The sequence below is a fragment of the Chenopodium album genome, chromosome 11, assembly GCF_948465745.1.
Source record: "Chenopodium album chromosome 11, dcCheAlbu1.1, whole genome shotgun sequence".
NCBI classification, from domain to species: domain Eukaryota; kingdom Viridiplantae; phylum Streptophyta; class Magnoliopsida; order Caryophyllales; family Amaranthaceae; genus Chenopodium; species Chenopodium album.
Genome location: NC_137844.1, coordinates 52,063,102 through 52,087,920, shown reverse-complemented (window position 1 = coordinate 52,087,920; position 24,819 = coordinate 52,063,102). Strand labels below are relative to the sequence as shown.

At 35.2% G+C, this 24,819-nt stretch overlaps 2 protein-coding genes across 2 annotated transcripts; both read right to left on the bottom strand.

The window, feature by feature from the left end:
• Positions 1 to 680: 680 nt before the first annotated feature.
• On the bottom strand, positions 681 to 8,427 carry LOC145569141 (dihydroxy-acid dehydratase, chloroplastic-like). The gene is made up of 15 exons (XM_081628507.1): positions 8,288 to 8,427; positions 6,987 to 7,628; positions 6,371 to 6,442; positions 3,763 to 3,810; positions 3,443 to 3,597; positions 3,167 to 3,361; positions 2,974 to 3,085; positions 2,782 to 2,851; positions 2,634 to 2,692; positions 2,407 to 2,530; positions 1,922 to 1,992; positions 1,687 to 1,788; positions 1,494 to 1,574; positions 1,228 to 1,386; positions 681 to 1,060 (listed from the first exon to the last, which is right to left on the bottom strand). The coding sequence occupies exons 2-15, from the start codon at positions 7,539 to 7,541 to the stop codon at positions 1,010 to 1,012; spliced, it is 1,854 nt and encodes a 617-aa protein (XP_081484633.1). The 5' UTR covers positions 7,542 to 7,628; positions 8,288 to 8,427; the 3' UTR covers positions 681 to 1,009.
• Positions 8,428 to 9,978: 1,551 nt separating this feature from the next.
• Positions 9,979 to 23,051, bottom strand: LOC145569140 (cucumisin-like). The gene is made up of 11 exons (XM_081628506.1): positions 22,978 to 23,051; positions 22,659 to 22,759; positions 22,300 to 22,534; positions 20,950 to 21,469; positions 20,446 to 20,546; positions 20,305 to 20,360; positions 17,269 to 17,284; positions 15,746 to 15,895; positions 15,334 to 15,445; positions 10,699 to 10,912; positions 9,979 to 10,499 (listed from the first exon to the last, which is right to left on the bottom strand). Exons 1-11 carry the CDS (start codon positions 23,049 to 23,051, stop codon positions 9,979 to 9,981), a joined length of 2,100 nt encoding a protein of 699 aa, XP_081484632.1.
• Between the last annotated feature and the right edge of the window lie 1,768 nt (positions 23,052 to 24,819).

Sequence of the window (24,819 nt, the reverse complement as noted above, 5' to 3'; positions counted from 1 at the left end):
TTCTTTCTCAAGATCTTGTTGAATAAATAACAGTCCACTATACATTTTGAAGATTCATTTATATTTTCCTTCTAAGTTCCTATCTCTGTCTAAAATAGAACTTTTTAGGAAAATCCTTATTTGTCCTGAAGTTTATGCGGTTGTTCACTTACTGGACCGTAAGTATTTTGATCTTTCCACTTTACAACAGAAAGTAGCAAGGGATATCTAACAGTACACAATATAACATTGTCCAATAAGATTTTATGGACGATGTAACACAACTAACAGGAAGGCAGTATCATATGGCATCAGAGAGCAACTGAGCAACATGTTATAGCTACATTGATTCCATTATTTCTCCGCTTATTTCTATAACCAGAGTAGGTTGAGAGGAGAAACTTACATAACCTGAGAAGAAGGATTTTCAAAAGCTTGTTCAATAATGGACCAAACTTGGTTAGTCCAAACAATTTTATTAATGAAAAATATCTCAAAACATTTTTCAACTAAGCCTGATTGTTAGTGAAGTATGAAGGTGACGGTCAGGGTGGGGGTGGGGGTGGTTGGACATCTGTGGTGGACCACCGAACTGTCAGTTTTGTGACAAACATGAAACTCATTTTGTTTTCTATGAGACAATGACCGTGGACTTAATCACATGAATATAGTTAGGCATTTTAACATAAACGTCGCTCAATTACAAAACTAACAAAAGAAACTGGCTCAACTGTTCGAAAGTATAACGTTGAGTAGTATATATATTGACAAGATTTTGACTGGTTGCTCAATATTGAGAATTGAAATCCTCAAGTATACAAAGATTTCGATATACAAACGAGGTATTTAAATATAGAGCATGGGGTACTTACTAGGGAAGCCAACCGCTTATATCTAATTTTTTAAAATGGGCATATATTATCAATATATTGTACATCTGACAGCATACAAACAAGGAAACCCGAAAACTTACAATACCTCTCAGAGAATCTTCAATGCATGCAGTTTTAACATCTCGATTTCATGTCTGCTACTCATCAGTTATGCAACCCCTCGAAGCTGACTGCACATTCTTGATGTACTAAAGACAAAGAAAATAACTATCAGCAAGCGAAAAATAAAAACTTTATTCTTTGTTTGGAAATGTTATAACTATATGGGAGCACCAAATTTTATATTGGATTGATCAGATGTATAATCCATTTAATTTCCATCAATGTTAATTGCAGAAATTCAACATAGTTGTACCTTGTACAAGACTCCTTTATTTGCCTTAAAAGGAGGTGGAGTCCATTTTTCCCTTCGCTCTTTGATCTCCTCTCCTGTTAAGTGAACGTCCATTCTCCTCTTAAGAACATCAATTGTAATAATATCTCCATTTTGAATGAGAGCGATTGGTCCACCCTCCTGCAAAATCAAAATGAGCGAAGCTCTCATCAGAAATTCAGAACATACAGATAATTTCGATGCTTACTCTTATAGATTCGTTTAGAAGATTAAAAAGATAAATATACCTGTGCTTCTGGACAAACATGGCCTATAACAAATCCATGTGAAGCTCCTGAAAATCTTCCATCTGTCAATAAAGCCACATCCTGCAAAAGTTTGAAAGACAATCAGACGAAATGAAAATATTGAAAATCAAAGTAAACATGAATGAAAAATAAGAGGCACTAAATATTGATGATAGTATTCGTATAATTTAACCTTTCCAAGGCCTGCTCCCACTATTGCACTAGTTGGTGTCAACATTTCAGGCATACCTGGTCTGCCTTTAGGCCCTTCTCCCCTAATAACAACAACTTTTCCCTGGAAAATAGTACAGATAGAATTGGCCATTGAATTGCAGACAAAGCAGGAAATTAAACATTTTAAAGCATGATAAGTTGATAACAAAATCTTCTAGTTCCTCATGCATTAAAAGAACATGTAGCGTAAAAACCTTAAAGCTCTGAGGGTCCTCTGAAATGGCAGCAACCATAGCCTCTTCTCCTTCAAAAACAAGTGCAGGACCTGAAAATTTTATACCATCATTTACTGGATTTTCTTGAGAAACAGTGTTGAAACTTGAAAGGAAAAAAACCTGTTTGGTTGGTAATGATATTGAATTATATGCAACTTCTTAAGGGAAGCCTAAAGCTAATGTCAATGGTAATTCAGCTCCCTAAGTTTTCATTTCCAATCAATACCATCTTTAAAGTCTAATGTAAATTTATGAAGAAACAGATATTTTGGGAGGTGCTTAAAGCATTGTCATGGATATTGACAAGAGACTTCTTAATATAAGTACATTTGAATCATTACTACTTTATTTACCACCCACATAATGGTTTGAAAATGTTGCTACTTCCAACAATCAAAAAAATATTGAAGAAATGACTGACAGTACCAGAGAAATAATTTTTTTAGTTTTTGAAGAAACAGTACCAGAGAAATATAATCCTTCTTTTCCAGTAATTTTTGCTACAGAACCCTCTGGAGCAAGGTTACCATACAATATCTGGATATGTCCTGTTTCCTTGATGGGATTTGATTGTGACCGTATGATTTGCTGAATATTTTACCAAATATATGAACAGTTAAACCATAATTTTAAAAAGAGACGTTATGATTAATATCCAAGAAAAAGCACACTAAATATATATACTTCATACCTGACCTTCAGCCAAGGCGGGGAAGAGTTTGGCATTCTCAGCAAGTGTTTTCCCTGTAACTAGACAATGTGACAGATAGAAGAGTGAATAAAAGATCCATAATTGCATTTTAATTGCATGCACTATTCTTGATATCCTATATATATACCAGTAATGCAATCCCCATCCAAGTATCCCAGATCAAGAAGGTGGCGAATCACTGCAGGAGTACCACCAATCTGCATTATATTGGCCCAGCCAAAAAAAATAAAATAAAATATCATAGACAATCCTAACAAAGCTCAGCAACTACGAGACCAAGAAGGCAAGAACTATAAACTGAGAGAAGCAATAAACTTGCCTTGTGTAAATCTTCCATGACATATTTACCACTTGGCTTAAGATCTGCAAGCAATGGAATCTTATCGCTAACCTTTTGAAAGTCATTGAGAGTCAAGTCTAGACCAACAGACCTGCAAAGGAAAACATTGATCCTGTTTTTAGGCATTTTCAGCTCTAAGAAAGTACAGAAATTTGGTGGCAATGGCTCTAACCTAGCAATGGCAATCAGATGCAGGACAGCATTGGTAGACCCACCTAGGGCCATGACCATAACCATTGCATTACGCAGAGAATTCTCGGTAATTATGTCTCGTGGTCTTAAGTTCATCTTGAACAAATCAAGAATATATTTTCCAGCAAGACGGCACTCATCCAACTTCAGAGACTCTACGGCTGGTGTTGAAGAGCTAGTATTGTAAAATCGAAAAGAAACATCAGAATTCCACGCATAATTATTCTACAAAGAAACACCTATTCAAATAGTATACCTGTATGGAAGAGTCATTCCCATAGTTTCAATGGCAGATGCCATGGTATTTGCTGTATACATTCCACCACAAGCCCCTGCTCCAGGACAGGCATTCCGGACAATATCCATTCTCTGTTCATCAGAAATAGCTCCGCTAACATACTCCCCATAACACTATGGTAACAGAAAAGTGTAAGTACAAAGGGCTGGACATGAGGTAAAAATACAAGAGCTTAAAGTTCATCTTCATATATGTCATGTTCTAACATAATCGGCATCACATTAGATAACTAGTTAAATATAAGAAACTCTCAGTAACCAAAGTGAAAAATAAGGTACCTCTAAAGCTTTTGCAATATCAAAGGTATGTCCTCGAAAATGAGCAGGCTGCAACTCAGAATAAAAGCCACCCATCAGTTCCTGATTCTAGCATCTTTCCAGTGAAGAAATATAGATGCATTAAAGCAAAACTTTAGTTCCTGATTCTAGCATCTTCCTAAAACAGAGACATTAGTCAGTAAAAGACAGATAATTGCATGGCACTTATATGCAAATTTATTTATCCACCTTGAAATTACAGCATTGATCTGTTAAAATTATAGCCTGATTTATTAGGTTCTGTTACAATGCAAGTGTCAGTAACAGTTCGCTCATCTAGTTTGCTCCCATAAGTGCAAGAGTTAAAAAAATTACAGCCCTGTATTCAGATAACGTGTATAATATCGCCATGCCTCAAGCAAGTGAAGTAATCTTTCTACTGTCTCCACCACTCACTATATATCAAAGGTTTAAAGTCAACTAAAGTTATTTCAATTGCATGTTTAAAACAGAAACATCTTGAAGTGTCAATACAACAAGAAGGTCAAGAACTATACTTTTTCCAGCATATGAGTCGTATTTGAAATTTGATGTCTTTTGTATTGGTTGCAGAGATTATTTAGAAAGCATTAAGGAGGTCAGTTGAAGAGTGCATGGTGGAGATATACTCCAGGATACTTGGCATGACTGTGCAAGAAGTGGCACGGCCATATATAGGCTTAGCTTCTGCCAGCAGGTTCTGACAGATTGGCCTCCTGTACCTCAGGGTTCCAGCAGTAGTCTTGTTTTATGGATCCTTGGCATGCTGGTGCACCTACCAAAGCTTTATTGTACTTCGTATTATATTGTTCTTCGTATTACTATACAGCTAAAATCACGAGGTTTAAGGAGCTGGAGCTTCTAACAGCACCATATCGCACATCCAAAAATAGTTCATAATATATTATGTTGTGATTAATCTCCCGATTCCTGAGTACTCAAGTAAGTCTGCCGTCTTGTTATTATTTCCTGTTTTAGTGCTGCTGCATTTACTTTATTTGCGCTATTGGAAATCCCAAAACTCTCGTACTATATCATTTCAGCAGAGTTTATATGTGTAAGATGGAATAGTCCAGAGAACTGCATGAGAAGCAAGACTTGAGAGGAAAACTAGCAATGACAATAAAGTTTCATGCAGGAAGATAAGACCCTATGATGTAGGAAGGAAAGAGACTGATAACTGCTGGAGTTTCTACACAATAATGTTAAAGTCAGAAATAACAAGCTGTTAGAAAGTAAGAGTAAATGGGCTAAACTCCAAACAAGTTATCTTTAAAGCAGAAAAGCTGAACTTCTATAGAAAAATTAGTGGGCTAAAGTAGCTGAACCCTTTTTAATAGGGGTGGCAAAATCTGACCCGACCCGATAACCCGACCCGAACCCGACCTGAAAATAACGGGTTAGGGTTGAGATTTTTGACCCGATTTTTTAAATGGGTTGACACGAACCCGACCTGAAATTAAATGGGTTAGGTTAAGGTTGAAATTCTCAACCCGAAAATGACCCATATAACCCGAAAAAATAATTAATCGTAAGCTAGACTAAATTTTTTATACAAAAACCTTGAAGTAAAGCATGGCCCAAGCCCAATATATGAATCATAAACCATTAAACCTAAATGCCTAACATTATTCAGCCGCGCCGCACTCAAGTCACTTTCTTTCTCTCTCCTTTATTTTCTCTCTCTTTATTCTTTAACTCTCAATTTCTCAAGGAAGAGTCATGGTCTGCAACTCTGGTTGGGTCACTTGGTTGCTCCACCAATCAACCTCCTTCAAGCTTCAATGTATCTGATCCTCAAGCTTCGGTCTTAATCAGTACTCTGGAAATTAGTATTAGACTATTAGTTGATCTACAATGTACATGCATAATCATTACTCGTTACTACTGTTATGGGTTTCATTCAATTTTTTTATTCATCTTTTTCATTTATACATAAATACATAATGATGAGAAATAAGTATGGAGTTCATGCAAATTTACTATAAAACTATCATTAATAGATCTATATGGTAAGTTCATCTTAATAGCCACTTGTTTGGCTTTTTTTGTTACAAATTTAACCCAAATTTCACTTGTGTTTTTGATTAATTTCTTTTATATTGTGAGAATGATATGGATTGAATTGTTGTTTCTTTAAAAAATCATGTTGTTTGAAATAATCAGGTTGTTCGGGTTGGCCAACCCCTAACCCGATAATCTGCAACCCGATTTAAAGTTTAAAACCCAAAAAAGAAAGGAAAAAAAAAACAGGTCAAAGTGGGTCAATTTCAGGTTGACCCGAACCTGAAAATATCAGGTTCAGGTTGGGTTTTTCAACCCGAAAACATAAATGGATCAGGTTCGGGTTGGGGGGTCGCTGACCCGAAATTAGCTGACCCGAACACGAACCCGACCCGACCTGATCCGTTTGCCAGCCCTACTTTTTAAGTGCAACATATAACTATTCCTATAAGGAGAAAAGTTGCAAAAAGCCTCTTAAAAGAAGAGGACACTATTTCAGATTGCAAATGCTACTTGGAGAAAGATTCTATTAGGTTAACACAAGGAGCGAGTTAAGTAAGACATCAAGAAAATAGGAGGGGCGAACCTTGATACTACCGCCATATATCATGATACTAGGCCTATTTAGACGTCCCATAGCCATGATAGTACCTGGCATCTGCATAGATATAGAAATCAGTCACAGCCCATATATATCATGTACCAGCTTACTGTATAGTAAATCAATATAACATCTCAAACTTCAAGACATACGATCTACCTTGAAATTTCAATAAGAAAGAACCAAAAGCACAAAAGTTCTCAAGATTCAAATCCATCACAATAATTAGCTTGATAGCATGACAATCAAATTAAACATAAGCCATAAAACAGTTAGCAGTCAACATTCACAGATAAGCATGAGACAGATTGTTAAACAAACATCAAAATTCACCGACTGCCAATCTGTCACCCAACCGAAAATCAAGGAAATTGCAAAAAAAAAAAAAAAAAAAAAAACAAATACAGGACAGTTGTGCATCCTTGATCTAGCTTGGATATACAAAACTATACACAATCAGATCATAGAAATGAAACCAAATCAATACACTTAAGTCTCTAAATAGAATTTACGACAACGATAAATGAAATAAAGTATGATAACACAATCAGAGAAAAAATAGAAAGAGTTGCTGATGATGAACAAGTAGCCAAATGCTCACATTTTTATCACACCCAGGAATTGAAATGTTGCCATCATACCATTGAGCAGACATAACAGTCTCAATACTGTCGGCAATCAGATCTCGAGATTGCAAACTGTAGCACATCCCCCTTGTACCCATTGAGATGGCATCACTAACACCAATAGTATTGAACCTAAACCCAATTAACCCAGCATCCTTAATTCCTTCCTTAACAGCTTCTGCCAAGCTTAATAGATGCATATTACAAGTGTTACCTTCATACCAAACTGATGAAATACCAATCTGGGGTTTGTGCATATCATCATCAGAAAGTCCAATTCCATAAAGAACAGCTTGTGATGCTCCTTGAGACTTCGGTTCAGTGATGCGAGAGCTGTACTTGTTGAGCTTATGAGATGATTCTGATGTCTCATTGGTTGATGTTTTAGTAGTCGGGGTTGAAGGTGCAGATGATGCTCTTACAGAAAGACATCTTACAGGAATATATGAATGATGAATGACTACCCCTTTCGAAACTTTAGGTGTTGAAAGGTTTAAGCTTACATTTGGTGTTATTAAAGCAGCTTGCATTGTTGCTTAAATTTAAGCTCTCAAATTCACAAGCAATGTGTGATTCCAAACTATATGATGCTGATTGAATATGCTGGAACTAAATTCCTGAGATTAAATCAAACTGAAGACATTTAATTACAACGAAGAATCATGTAACAAAAGAATTTGAAACTTCTTTGATGTAATAATCCAAAGTAATAGGATTGAGTCCCATCTACATCATGACTCACGACTTACTATCTCTACAAAATTTTTTTAAAAACGGACAATATCAAAGCCACTTTCAGATTACTAAAAAATTAAAGACAGATACATTAGTCCATCTAATATTAGAAAATTTAATTAACTAAAGCTAATTTCTTGAAAAAAAGATTAACATTTTCTGTTAGAGAAATCTAATTTCACAGGTAATGTCTTGACCATTAACTCTAAAAATTTGGCCCCACTTCACATTTCTCCCTTTTAATCAAGGGTTATTATCATAATCATGTAATTAATTTCGAAAAGCTAAAACAATTCTATTAATCATTCTTCAGTAATACTGAAAACCCACTTAAACAATAATGTAATTAACAAAGTAAAAGCAATGATTAATAAATGAAAATCAAAATACTTACAATAAAGATGCAATTTTTGACCAAATAAGATCACAACTCCGTACATTACATGATAAATTTGATCAATTAAGAAAAGAAAACATGAATATGAATCAAATTGCACAATTATAGAAAGTAGTTAAAGAAGAAGGAGGAGAGAAAACTGACGGTGGCGGAGATGATCGGGAAAGCTGGTGTTGGGCAGTAAGCAGTGGAAGTTGATGCGAGGCACCGACCGCCAATTTAAATAAATCAAAAGTGAGTGTGTTTTTGGTGGGTTTTTTGTTTTTTTCAGAGAAAATGGGACCATAAAAAGTGAATGTATAACAAGTTTGGTTTATATTAACCAAAGTTTAATTTTAAAAATTAACTAAAACAAGCCATGTGTGTTGTTTAGTTTTTCTTTTTTAGATCCTCTTGTCAACTAAAATAAGTCATGTTATAGGTTTATATTAGTTGGGTATGGGTTGGGTCGTTCTATCCTACGTATAGTGTTAGTGAGCCAAGTGATTAAGTGAGTCATGTTTAACGATCCAGTTTAAAGTTTACTTAAATTTGGTTATGTATTATTCTTTTATAATTGGCGCTCATACACAAACTTGTGCTAGCGAACCTTAGCTTACCTTTTTGTTTGAAGTGGGCGGTTCAATAGATCAGATGATGTTTATGTATAGTTTATAGCTTGCCTTTATGGCCAAAGTTTTGTGTCAATACTGTCAACTTAAGATGATTAATAAAAAATAAAAAAATTGTGCATCTAGGGTATTCAAAGATTTCAAACCCTCAACCGAGTAGGAGGTATTACATATCCCATCACATCAACCACCAAGTCACATGCACAAAACTACAAACCAGGTGGATGAAAATAAATATTGATTTTTTGCTAAATTTTTTATAAAAATAACACATACTCCGTATTATATTATAAACTTCAAAGGAAACTTAATTTGGGCCTTCTCTGTCATGGGCCCTGGGTAAGCACACGCTCTAGCTCAGATATAGGCCTAATTAGATAGAGGTAAGATCCCACTCGTTGTTTAAATTCTGAAAATAGAATAGTACACCAGGGTGCACCATGTGTATAGTGCACCCGATAAATAAAAAAAAAGCGGAAATAATACAATTTGGTTGAACAAAGAACATACCGTGTTTGACAAAGAACATGCTTATATTTGACAAAGAACATACCTATATATGTTTAATGATATGTTCTTTTATACTTATGTTCTTTAACATATATTGATTAAACATGTTTTTTGAGTTTTAATTATACAAAGTATGTTCTTTGAATTTGGCTCGTATGTTCCTTGAGGTAATGAGTGACGCACACATCGTTTTTTTTTTCAATTATCATATATAATAAAATTATTTTTATTATCGTATGTTCTTTGAGTTTGATCAGTGTGTTCTTTAGGTATGAAGTATATGTTCTTTACATTACAACTTATGTTCTTTTAATTGAGAGTGAAAACTAAAATTATTATGGAAAGTTGAATTTTTAGAGGGAGAAAAAACTATTTTTGGGGAAATGATATCTTTGGTAAAATTTTTTTTTTGAAACTTTAATAAAGTTTTTATCACGTTCTTTTCGTAATGTCTTTATGTTCTTTGGTAATGCATGTTCTTTGTCAAACACAAACATGTTATTTGTCAAACACTTATATGTTTTTTTTCAAACATTTAATGTTCTCTCCGCCTTTTTTTTATAACTAGGTGTACCATGTGCATGGTGCTGGTACACCCTGGTGCAGACATTATTAATATTCTATACCACTATTGTATTAGAAACTTATAGACAATTAGACAACATCAACACAAAACTAACTCGATTTATCCAATTTGCAACTCATCAAGAACTTCTAAGACAAATTAAAAACAACAATAGGGCTTCGAACTTGATGTTGACCATCATCCCACACCAAAGAAGCTGACATCAAAGCTCTCATACCAATTGTCCCATAAACCCTCACATTGAAGGACATTTTTTGTCCAAGCGAGTTGAATGACAAAACAGATGGTCGAACTTTGATAGACAATGCCTGCCCTTGCGGCGTAGTTACTACTGCTTTGTAAGTAGAATTTGGAGATCCAACATTAGTGACACTCCTAGTAAACATTGTGTCGAAGGGGCCTAAATTTGTAGGGAGCGCGATTGAAGGGTAGTTAAGATCCCAATTAGCACTATTTTTGTGGCAACTGCTGTTTATACCGGTTATTAATCCAATATTAGTGTCGTTGAGGTCTTGACTGCACAAAAACTTCACATAGTCACCCTCTTCAGCATCGTACACTAGGCCGGGGTCTATAGCCTTTAATGGATTAATATGGCCTGAACCATACGCTAATTCAGCTTCTTCATTTGTATTACTCATTGGTAAAGCTGTCAAATTTGTATAAACAAAACATAGGAATAAATTATTTCTGGTCTATGTACAAGAAATGTATGTAGTGTGACAGTATACATTAATTATTATGTACCAAGTTAAGTTTTCTAAGAAAAATATGCATTATATTGCCTAAAGTTAATTAAGAAATACTACTATGTAAGATAAAAGAAGGTTTAGAGAAACTTATTATACCAGTAGTCATGAGAGCAGATCTTATAGCAGCCGCGGACCAAGTAGGATGGAAAGACTTAACATAAGCAGCAACAGCAGTGGCATGTGGACATGCCATGGAAGTCCCATACAACATGTTATAAGGCACAGATCGCGTATCACCTTCAACACCGGTAACAGATGCTATCGGTGGCCAGGCTGCTAGGATGTTCACTCCAGGGGCAACTAAATCGGGCTGAAATTAACAATTGCACATTTTCACTAGTGAGTTTCTCCACCTTAATTATTGTAGTTATTCTGTTTGTTAGGGCCTATTATTGTGTATAGTGTATAGTTATCGGGCCTATCTCATGAGCCCTAATCTATTTGCTAGGTTGTATATATACTCTAATCTACACTCTAATGAAACTACGGAAATTATTTCGTGACATGGTATCGGAGCCAATAAAACTCTAAATCCCTAAATTTCTAAATTCTATATTCTAAATCTCTACACTTAATTTCTGAATTTTTTTTTTACAATCTGAATCGAATTTCAAGCTTGATTAGTTTGCTTCGAAATTCTGGAAACTAATTTCTGCTTCGATTTATATTTTCTGGTATTGGAAACTAATTTCTTTGGACCCTAATTTCTATTCTACTACTTCGGATTTTTGGTTCGAATTTCTCAGACATTCATTGATCGATAATGGTGTATGACACTCATCCTATGTCTTCTTCTATTACTCCCAAACTCAAGTCGAATCTCTATTGTACACATTGTAATCGTACGGGTCACGATTACAATGGTTGTTTTCTAGTTCATGGCTTACCCGAATGGTGGCTGACCAAATATGGTCATCAACGTCGCTCGGCTGCCGATTCTACTGCTCTATTTGGTGCTTCCTCTTTGCCTGTTGTTTCTATGCCGCAAGGTCTGCCTTGTGGAGCTGCTACTGCCCTGCCTCCTGTCGCTACTTTGCCTGCTTCTACAACTTCTGCCAGCCACAGGCAGCCCGTGGCCCCTACTGCCACAACTACTTGGGCCAGCCACGGGCAGTCCGTGGCAACTTCTGCCAGCCACAGGCAGCCCGTGGTCCCTGCTGCCTCCTCTACATTACCACTACATTCTATTAACGCAACTACTCCCCTCTTGGGTGGTGTATTCGATCCTCCTACTAATTATGCTGATGATGGTTATTTGTTGTCTTCGTGGATAATTGACACCGGTGCATCCCATCATGTTACCGGCAATGAGAAATTTCTACAAGATGCTCACTTCATCACCTCTTGTCTTGTTGGTCTTCCCGATGGTGCTAAGGCCATGGCTACTAAGGAGGGTCGTGTTGTCTTGGCGGATGGCATTACTCTCGAAAATGTTCTATTTCTTCCGCAATTAAATTGCAATTTGATTTCGGTGTCTAAGTTGATTGATGACTCTAATTGCTTTGTCCGATTCACTAATTCTCTTTGCGCTATACAGGATCAATCCTCGGGGAGCTTAATTGGAGGTGGTGAACGAATAGATGGACTATATTATTTCCGGCGTCTCCCGAAAGTGTGTGCAATCACGGGTCCAGCGATTTCTACATTTGAGTTGTGGCATCGTCGTTTGGGGCATCCGTCGGAGAAAATTGTCAAACTACTTCCTGCTATTCAAGGTAGTTCTGGTACTAAGTGTTTACATAAAGCATGTGAAATTTGCCCTCTCGCTAAACAAACCCGAGCTAGTTTCCCTGATAGTGATAGTCGTGCTAGCCGTATTCTTGAAATGATACATTGTGATTTGTGGGGACCGTATAAGACGGCTTCTACTTGTGGTGCTCATTATTTTTTGACTATAGTGGATGATTTTTCAAGAGGTGTTTGGGTTTATTTGCTGAATGATAAAACTGAAGTTTATTCTTCTTTTTGCTCTTTCTTTGCTATGGTTAAAAATCAATTTGATGTTACTGTTAAGTGTGTACGAAGTGATAATGGCACTGAATTCAAACACATGCTTCCTTATTTTGATGAACATGGCATTCTCTTTCAAACCTCTTGTGTCGGTACTCCTCAACAAAATGGTCGGGTTGAGCGTAAACACCAACATATATTAAATGTCGGTAGAGCATTGATGTTTCAAGGCAATTTGCCTATTGATTTGTGGGGAGAGTGTATTCTTGGGGCGGTCTTTGTGATTAATCGCACTCCTTCTCTTTTACTTGGTAAGAAAACTCCATATGAAATGCTTTTTGGCAAACAACCTGACTTTGATACATTACGTGTATTTGGGTGTCTTTGCTTCGCTCATAATCAAAAAGCTAAGGGTGACAAATTTGCTCCTAGGAGTAGGAAATGTGTGTTTGTGGGTTATCCTCATGGCAAGAAGGGTTGGAAGTTATATGATTTTGAAACTGGTGAAATTTTTGTCTCGCGTGATGTCCAGTTCTATGAGATTGAATTCCCATTTGTGCCTACTAGTGACTCACTTAATGCTAATGTCGGAAGCGAGGGTGTGTCACCAGAAAATGTGGTAGTTGATCATGATTTTTTGGATGATTTGGAAAATGTTTTGGAGGTTGGTGAATCCTCTATTGACCTCGGTTCACCACAAGCAACGAGCAGCCCTGCCACTGCTTGTGATGCCGCTGCCACTACTTGTACTACCCCCCATGCTCCTCACACTACTGCACCTTCTGTGCCCTCTGCTACTGCTTCTGCCTTGGAGGCTGCTGATCCGAGCCTCTCCTCTGAATCATCTCTTGATCTTGGTCGTGGTCAACGACATAGACATCCCCCGGGTTGGCATCGGGATTATGTTGCACATACTATTTCTGTTCCGAGTCCATCTATCTCTCCCAGTTCATCGACCACTCCAAGCTCCTCAGGTACTCCCTATCCTTTAGCACATTTTGTGAATTGTGATAAATTTTCTGTGCGACACCGTGTATTTATTGCAGCTATTGATATGATGGTTGAGCCTCGTAATTTCAAGGAGGCAATGCAAGATGAGGGGTGGAAAGCGGCTATGCAAACAGAAATTGATGCATTAGAAAAAAATGGCACATGGGTAATGGAAAAATTGCCTCCGGGTAAGAAAGCTCTTGGGTGTCGATGGGTTTACAAGATCAAACTTAATTCTGATGGCACACTCGAGAGATTGAAGGCTCGTCTTGTTATCTTTGGTAATCATCAGGTTGAGGGTATTGATTACAATGAGACTTTTGCTCCCGTTGCTAAAATGGTCACTGTTCGTGCTTTTCTGGCTGTCGCTGCTGCAAAGAATTGGGAATTACATCAGATGGATGTCCACAATGCATTTCTACATGGTGATCTTGATGAGGAAGTTTATATGAAGCTTCCCCCTGGGTTTCATGGCTCTCAGCCTAATATGGTGTGTCGTCTTCTGAAGTCGTTGTATGGTCTTCGCCAAGCACCTCGCTGTTGGTATTCTAAATTGGCCGCCTCTCTGAAAAGGTACGGATTTGTGCAATCGTACTCTGACTATTCTCTTTTTACTCTGCAATCTGGGTCTATTCAACTTAGTGTTCTGGTGTATGTTGATGATTTGATAATTTCTGGTAATGATTCTTCTGCGATTTCAACATTCAAGACATATTTGAGTGACTGTTTTCATATGAAGGATTTGGGTGTTTTGAAGTATTTTCTTGGTGTTGAGGTTGCTCGTAGTCCGGAAGGCATATTTTTATGTCAACGGAAATATACACTTGACATTATTGCAGAGTCTGGTTTGCTAGGTGCTCGACCGGCAGGTACTCCTATTGAGCAGAATCATACTCTGGCGAAATCAGAGTCCTCTTTCTTTTCTGATCCAGAGCAGTATCGACGGCTTGTGGGTCGTCTGATTTATTTGTCTTTTACTAGACCGGATTTGGCATACGCGGTTCATATTTTGTCTCAATTTATGCAACACCCGCGACAGGACCATTGGGAAGCGGTTCTTCGTACAGTGCGATACTTGAAGGGATGTCCGGGTCAGGGAATCCTTTTGAGTTCAGATTGTGATTTACATATTACAGGTTGGTGTGATTCAGATTGGGCAGGTTGTCCCTTATCGCGCCGTTCTATCTCTGGCTGGTTGGTGTTTCTTGGTGCTTCTCCTATATCTTGGAAGACTAAGAAACAGGACACTGTGGCCAAGTCTTCTTCAGAGGCCGAATTCCGCTCAATGTCTAAAACTACCGATGAGTTGAAATGGTTAAAGGCCCTTCTTCTGAGTTTGGGTGTCTCGCATCCCCGTGCTATGAGTTTGTTTTGTGATAATCAATCTGCTTTGTATATTGCGAAGAATCCGGTTTTTCATGAGCGTACCAAGCACATTGAGGTGGATTGTTATTATCTCCGTGATGCGATTCAGGATGGTATCATTAGTCCGTCTTATGTGAAGACAACGGACCAATTAGCGGATATATTCACTAAGGCTTTGAGTAAAAGTCAATTCATGTATTTACTTGGCAAGTTGGGCATTTGTGATTTGCATGCTCCAACTTGAGGGGGGGTGTTAGGGCCTATTATTGTGTATAGTGTATAGTTATCGGGCCTATCTCATGAGCCCTAATCTATTTGCTAGGTTGTATATATACTCTAATCTACACTCTAATGAAACTACGGAAATTATTTCGTGACACTGTTTGTTGTTAATCGAATTACTACGTATATTCTAGTATCTCTTACCTTAAGAATATGCGGCGAGAGTGGATGAGGACCTCTTGAGGAAAATGAAGCTACATATGGTGCTGATGTGTCCTTCACTTCTACACTTTTATGTATTGTTCCAAATGGAGTACTGCATACATATATGAGAATTATGATATTTTGATCAGTTTTCATATTACAAATATTTAGAGATTAATGTGAAATGGAGGGAGTACTCTGTATGTAATAAAAAGGCTTATAAGTGAATTTGGATGAAATTATCATTTGAAACAGAGGGAATACTCTATATTCAGAAGGTTTATAAGTGTATTTGACATGATATATATTATCATATATGTCAATTTTGTGAAATTTTCTTGGATGTTGGATGTGATTAGGAATAATTACATGTATTATTACAGAGGAAAAATGCACAAAAATAATATAAAACCTTGTTAGATTTCTAGTGTAGGAGAGAACGCGAGCAGCATCATCAACACGAAGATAAGATGCAGGGAGAGGGAAGGGAGCTGCACGATCATGGGGTTCGACATCTTGCATTATAACCCCAGCTGCACCAGCAAGATAAGGCTCCTCCCCACTTATAAATCTATCACATAAAACTAGTGCTGTCAAATTTCAAACCGAAACCGTTTAACTGCCCGAAACCGACCGACCCAAATGAGAACCGAACCGATTAAAAACCGAGTTTTTTGAAACCGAAAACCGACCCGAACCGTATTTTAGTAAACCCGAAACCGAATCGACCCGAATAATGTTAAACCGTATAAGAACCGAACCCGTTAACAAACCGAACCGAATATAAACCGAACTGAAAGAAAACCGAACCGAAAAAGAACCGAACCGTATCTAACCCGAAACCGGTTGCAACCCGAAACCGTTTAAACTGGCATAAAAACCGTTTACACCGAACCGTTAGCAAACTGCTACCCGTTTGCACCGAACCATTTAAAAACCGAACTGATTGTAAACCGAACTGGTTATAAACCGAACCGTTTATGAACCAAACCGCTTATAAATCGAACCGTTTACAAACTTATTTATTTTTTTTTATTTTGAATAGTACAAACTTTTTTATATAATTAATTGGATTGAATATTAGAAATCTTAGAATATATTTAGCATATATTCCAAATTTATTAATTTTTCTAAAGAGCCACACACAATATTCCAAACTTATCATTAAACCTGCAGACTATCGGTTTCTCTATTACAGTCAAAGATGGAAATTTTGGAACTTGGATAGGACAAATTCAAGTGTCTCAAACTGTTAGACATGGATTCAATGGAAAAAAAGCTTTTCATTAAATCCTTAGGAAGATTCTAACTCCATAGGCCATTGAATATCACAGTTAATTGCACATCCTGAATAGTTTGAAAAATCATAAAGGTTAGGATCCCTTAGAGTCAATTCAAAGGCTTGCTATATTTTTCTCAATTGTTTTGAATGAACTTCAAATGTAAGAGGAGAGCTACCTTCAAAATACCAAGGTTTTATACTTCCAACTTCTAAATTCATCAAGTTTTCATCTACATGAAACACAGTAACAATGTACTCAAATTTACCCCAAGCAAATAATACAATCACAAAGTGCATTGACCAACAATGCCACTCATCACCATCATCATCATCACTATCAACAGAAATAACCAAAAGCAGCCAAACTGCCAGTTTACATAATATTTTTTAAAATGCATTTAGCAAAAAAGTTTCTTGAAATTACTCAACAAAAGCCACAGCATTTACCTACACCCTTAAAGGCTTAAAACCCGCGGATGTCAAGTAACTAAAACAGTCAGTAGACATAGCAGACACAGCAGACACAGCAGAGACAGCAGCAACAGCAGAGAAGAGCAGTAGAACAGCAGAGACACAGCAGAACAGCAGCAGCAGAACAGAAGAGCAGCAGACACAGCAGAACAGCAGAACAGCAGACACAGCAGAACATTCACCCCAATGTAGCATCGCCTAGGCTTAAGGAAAAAGAAAAGCTATCTTGATTCTGAACAGTGTCTTGAGAATCTATAGTGTGCTCATCATAATTTCCAAACTCTTGCTCCATTACTAAAAAAATAGAAACAAAACAACAAATTTCATCATAAGTGGATGTAGTTGAGCAAACCATATTTGAAACAAAATCAATACTAGGCCACATATTCAGCAATCTTAACAAGAATTACAAATTTACAACACATTCAGCAATCTATCTTGATGAAAATGAAGCACATGTTAGAGTTAAAATGCAGCATATATTCAGCAACAATATTATGCAGCATATATTCAGCAACAATAAAATGCAGGCACATAGCAAGATTAAAATGCAGGATATACTCAGCAATCTATCTTAATAAGATTAAAATGCAGGATATACTCAGCAATCTATCTTAATATGATTGAAATGCAGATACAAAAATGCCTAATACCAATTGCATAAATCATGAAATAAAATCAAGCGAAAAATAGAATAATCAAGCACTAAAGACTGATCTAAACTTAGAAGAATCAACAATTTAGATGAATAATAGGACATAAAGCAAGGAAACATGCCACAATAACATAGGCACATACAAAAGATACATAGCATAATAACATATTAACATGACTTTCTGAAAAGTGAATGAATAACAGAATATCAAAGAAAACTACCTATAAATCTAAACATGTATAACAATGACAAAACCCAAAATAATCAATTAAAACACTAAAAAAGGCTTAAAAACAGGATACCAATTTGATATCTCAGTATAAATTGAGACTTCCACTAAGTAAACGAAACTAAATTGACGGAAGGTACATCAAAAAATATATGCCAAGTAGTGATTATGCCTCTTATCCATGCAAGGAAATAAGGAGAGTACAAAACCAATATATCCTTAAAATAAAAATAAAAACTAAAAGGGGCACTCAAGATTTACCAACACCCACATCTCCCTGCTTAATGAGACTCTTTCCCAAAAGTTTTAACTTGTAAACACTACTATACCATATTTTTTCACTCCAAGTTTAAAACAGCAATGATGAACCGCTTTTGTTCATCTTAATCATCACAACCCCATTTTTCAACACTTTCAGTCAATTCATCCATTCATCCCCAAATTTACATTTTCAATTGCCATGCATTACAAGAAATACATATACAAAATATAAATAATAAAAAATAAAAAACTAATTCATACCATGATACCAACAAAACATATCAATTAAAATCTAGAGAGAGAGAGTGGTTACTTGAATTTGGAGCATTTAGGGCAGCAAACACCAATGACTCAATGAGAGAGAGGCGCCAGGACAGCTTCAGAAATCAGGACAGCAAAAACCGTGATTGAATGTATGTGAGAATGAGAGGCACCGTGAGACGGAGAGGCGATGAGACGTGAGAAGGAGAGGCGCCGTGAGGATGAGTGGTAAAGTGAGAGTGAGAGTGAAAGGGTTTCAAAAGGGTGAGAGTGGTTTCATGTAAATCTAACCATTGATTTTTTAATCTATGGTTCAGATTGGTGATCCGTGTGTGTTGTGGGAGAAAAAATCTAACCATTGATTTTTTTAATCTATGGTTGAGAATGGTGATCCGTGTGTGTTGTGGGAGAAAGAATCTAACCATTGATTTTTTAATCTATGGTTGAGAGTGGTGATCCGTGTGTGTTTGTGTGTTGTACATTCATCTACAAAAATATTATTCCCTCAATTCTTTAGTATTTTTTTGCCCCATTTGATCGGGATCAGTGCCCAAGACACGTATTAAAACATCTACTAGTATATCTTTATTTTCATACACGTAATAATTATAAAAACGTTATATTAATAAAATGTATAAATAGATTAATTTAAAAAGATCACTAATGAGCTATGACTTTGTACTAATACATACGAATAACGATGATACGAATATTTATCTATGAGATACTGAGATGGTTAGATACCACGCGTTAATAATGTGTACATATGATCGATTGAACTAATCAATATGACCTTGTTAATTAGTCATTAGTGTTTTCTTTCATTATACAAATCAAAGCACTTTGTAATATCTTCATAATTTCATAAAAATATATAATGATAAACGAGTCATAATTATCAGTCTTGTTGACTAATCAAGTATCGAATTACCAAATTGCAAATTTCCATTTCACAAGAAGTCAAGAACTCATCAAGTCATGATTATGATTGTATGCGTAGTATATAAATGATTAAATAAGAAGCATATAATAACCTAATTGTATAACAATAATACATTAATACACTAACTCTTATAATCTACTTCGTAATAAACTAGTAAAATCAGTACGACTAAACTTGAAACAGAACATAATATGTATTTATAAAATAAATAAGAATTTGTTTTATAATATGTTGCCTAAATATGAAATGATTCGCGACTTGCCGACTTTATTTAAAACTTGTGAACGCAAAAGGTTGCAAGTACTATCAAATTTCAAACCATAGCCATTTAACTGCCTGAATCCAAACAACTCGATAAACAATTTATTTTTTGAAACCGAAAACCGACCCGAACCGTAATTTAGTAAACTTGAAATGGAACCGATATGAATAACATTAAATTGGTTAAACCATCGAAGAACCGAACCAATTATAAATTGAACCGAAAAAGTACCGAACCAGTTAAAAACCGAACCGAAAAAGATCCGAACCAGTTATAAACTGAACCAAAAAAGAACCGAACTGTTTCTAACCCGAAACCGTTTCCAACCTGAAACTGTTTGAACCGGGATAAAAACCGTTTACACCGCACCGTTAACAAACCGCAACCCGCCTGCACTGAACCGTTTACTACCCGGACTGTTTACAACCCGAACCGAATTAAAACCGCTTAAGAATAAACCGAAACCGAATCGAACTGATAACTATTTAAACCGAACCAAAACCGATCCGCGAGACAATTAAACCGATTCCAAACCGACCTGATTAACTGCCGAACCGATTTCAAACCGAACCGAAACCGAACTGTCAAACCGTTTTGACAGTGCTACATAAAACAATCTTGCCTTCCACCAATGTACTATTTAATGTATTATGTAAACAAAACCTGAAATATTGTGTGACAAATATAATACAATCAGATCATTAACAACGTAACTACTCATATACATTAAAGAATTATTCAATCATACCTGGAATTTGATGAGTTTGATAATTCAGTGTCTGGTGCATCTCCTCCATAAATCAGGGGAAACGTCTTATGTTGGGTGTCAAATGTATTTAGTGAAGTTCCCTGTATTAAGCAATATATATTGTTAATAACAATGAACCACAAAATAAGTAATACTCTCTCTGTTCTTTTTTGTTAGGTTCTGTTCACTTCACCTTACATTTGCGTTATTGAAATTTTTTTTTACTGAAGTGAAATTATTTTTGCTGAACTTTAATTATATTTATTGAACTAAAATTAAGTTTACTAAAATGAAATTCTGATTTTTGCTGAACTAAAATTAATTTTACTAAATATTATTTTTTTTAAGGTGAAGTGAATAGAGCCTTATACGAAATAAAATATTATTAAGACACTAAACAAGTTAAAGGGAGGAAACCAAAAAAAAAAAAAAAAAAAAAAAAAATCAAGTTTTATCCTACTAATCAAATTTGATTACACTCTAATAATTTATTTTCAGACTAACCTCGAACACCATGCCATTACCAAGTTGAACCTTAGTGGTAAACTTACGATCCATAGTACTAGCTCCAACCGTAAGTATCCAAGGTGCATAATTCCCAAGAGTTTGAAGTCCAGGACCCCTATTTCCAGCAGAAGCAGAAGTTAAGATACCTTTTTTCATTGCATGAAATGCACCTATAGCTGTTGGATCAATGAAGTACGGTCGTGCTCGGGCTCGACTACTTCCAAGTGACACTGAAATGATGTCCACTCCATCTGATATAGCTGCATCAAATGCTGCTAATATATCAGCAAATAAGCAACTGTCAGACCAACACGGTTTGTACACCGCGATTCTTGCAGATGGTACGCCCCCTCTAGCAGTTCCTTGGCCGAGGCCTAGGAAGCTAGCCATTTTCACAACTCCTCCAGCGACTGTCGAGGCAGTGTGTGTTCCATGTCCGTTTGTATCTCTAGGTGATGCTATGTCTCCGTTGCTAAATTCTCCATCCGCTCGAAAATATTGTGCGCCAATTATTTTGCTGCAATAATTATGGTGTTATAATTAGATGATGGTTAGAGAACACAAACTTGACTTAATTAATTGCTATGTAAATCCATGATACTACTCCCTCCATCCCACAATATATAAGAGGTTGAACTTTTTTCACTATTCATAGGTTTGACCATAATTTTTTACTAACATAATAAAAATATATTTATCACTAAATATGTTGTTAGATAGGTTTTAATATAATGTTTCATAATATAATTTTTTTTAAAAAAATTCATTAATATTTAATTATATCCTATATATAAAGTGAAAAGGGGTTTTGGGCGATAAATTTCACTTTCCACAAATACCCCTCTGAATTTTGTCTTTTAAAAAAAAGCTACAAAAAAAAAAAAAAAAAAAAAATCTACACAAAAAAAAAACTACCACCTATAAAAGCTACCATCTGAAAAAAAAAAAAAAAAAAATCTTCCATCCAAAAAGAAAAAACAGAGAATCGAGCCTGATATATTCACATACGAATTTTCGTGTGTCGCTTAGCTTATAAAAATAAAGTCAAACTAATACATTGGCATGTGTGTAATGTTTAACTGTGTCATGTATTATGGCAAAGAGGAAATACTATATATTACATTCGTTTCTGAAAGTTTTTAATTTTTTGACTTTATACATGGTGAACAAATCCAGTTTAGTTGACCATGTTTTGTAAGTTCTATTACTAGTGTCATTTTTAAAATATTATTATTACTATTCTGTAATACAAAATTAGAGATATTAATAGTCAAAGTGTTAGGTTTGCAAACGTAAAAATGTAAAGTGTTAAGAACTTAAGAACTTTGAGATGTTAAGAGAACTTACTTGTTACAAGTAATATTGTGACATCGGCCCTTCCATTTGGTGGGTGGTGGACCGAGATCATCATCCCGAAAGCTATCGGATTCAGGCCAAATACCAAAATCAATAACACCAACGATAACATCGCTCTCGGTATTGCTTCTTTCGACATTAAGAGGGAAACCCACGAAATCCCAGGACCTTGTTGTATGAAGGTCATACTTTTCATTTGGAAATACTGAAACAACTCCTACCATATCTGGCACAATTTTTAACGAAAACGTTACAATTTATATTTTCTTAGTACAATAAAATCGAGAGAAAAAAAAAAAAGTCTATGTAACTACGGAGTATAACTAAAGAACTGGGTCACAGTAACGTACCAGCGATAATCTTTGCCTCGTTTTCAGTTAGTTTTGCAACGCATCCATGAAAATTCTCGTAAGAATAAAGTAGGTGTTCTGAAACCTTGTGACGAGGAACACTAAACCACAAAAAAAAAAATCAAAAAAATCTCAATTACATTAGTTTTAATTTACGTAGTACAAAGAAAATAGATGTCCATTTTATACCATTAGTTACCAACTAGACTTAACTCACACTTAAATGACATACACCTAAAATGTAGGATAAAAAAATCTAATGCTTTTGAATTCTTAGAAGAAAACATTAAAAAAAAAAAAAAAAAAAAAGGGTCCTCACCCATTAAGAACGCCGCTTAACATATCAATATGAAGGTCTTTTGCCGGGACGTTTGGATTAATCCGATCACCCATGTATACGATATAAGACTACATAATTAAATAGACAACAATAGGTAAGTTAAACGAAGGATTATTGCTCTATTACTAAGGATGTCCAAAATAAATGGATATCCATAAACCCGATCTACCCATTTCAAATGAATGGATGAAAACCCGAATTAAATGAACGGTAGAATTAATTTGGGTGGAGGGAATTGAATGACAGATGGATGTGGGTGAACCTCCACCCAATCAAAATCCGATCAATTATCATTAGTTCTTCTAATTACGATTAGGATAATATATAAGAGAGCTTTTTCGTTCTCTTTAACTAAAATACGAGTAAGTTTAGTTCAAACAAAATAAGTTGTTTTAAGACTTAATTTCAAACAATTTCAAATAAGTTAAGATAATTTCATACTAAATATTCTTTATTCAAATAAATTAATCTGACATATATGATCAAATAATATAATTTCAGCCAAATTGAAATGAACCACAAAGAGCCTTATTCATATATATATATATATATATATATATATATATATATATATATATATATATATATATATATATATATATATATATATATATATTTTCCAAAGAGTTTATCAAATCCATGTAGGATTCAAGTTACACTTAAAAAAATTATGCAACTCCATTAAAAATATATAAATAAATATATAAATAAATACATAAATAAATAAAATAAATAAATAAATCATGCAACTACCTAGACCCCCATAGGGCTATATAGTTGATTTTTCTTGCACGCATGCATGAATAACATATCTTCCTTTCTTAGCAAACCACCGTAATTCCTACTTCCTCCATTCTTTTTTAATTTACTTGACCCGCTTTGACTTTTACACTATTCAACACCCCTCCTTTAACCGTCTTTTGTGAAGAATATATAAGGAAAAACATATTCATAAAGTATTTTTTTTTAAAATTCGTCTCAATAATTACTATCGTAATATATAACTTTTATAATTTTTACTCGTGGAGAATTAAAGTTATTGATTGTTAAAGTTTTGCATTGACAAACGTGATAAAAGAAACAGGTCAAGTAAAAAATAACATAGAAAGTATTTGGTTATGAATTCCTTTACACTCCTTGTGTTTCATAGTGACACTTTTTTTTTGTTATTGTTGCTGATGCTGCTATTGACTACTGTTGGTTACACTTTTGCTTCACGTACTCATTCGATCTTTCATGCCAAACTTTATTTTATCCATTTTTTATCGCTTATAATCCCATACAAACTTACTCCACATAGGCACATACAACAAACAATAACTTCCCTACTTTTGCTTACACTAATTTTCAAAGGCTACTTTTATATATACCTTTAAATAAATTACTTGTTTTTCTCTCGCCTACACTCTAATCCGTGTTTTTTTTTTTTTTTTTTTTTTTTGTAACCCAAAATAATAAACTAAATGGATGGACCGACGGAGTAATATGATTTAATTTAGCTGCAACACATCACAATACAAAATTATAAAAATTAAAAGGAAAAAAAATTGTAGGTATAAAGTAAGAAATTAAGATGATGCTTGCCTTTCTTTGATCTTGAGTAGCTTGAGTGAGGGGTGAAAGAAGCCATAAACAGATAATGAGGTTGAGAAGATAAACGTGGTAATTACAATGCTGAGGAAATAATTTGGAAGCCATAATCAGCTTATTGATCTTAATCACTCTCCTAATCAAATTCGTGTTTATATATATATATATATATATATATATATATATATATATATATATATATATATATATATATATATATATATATATATA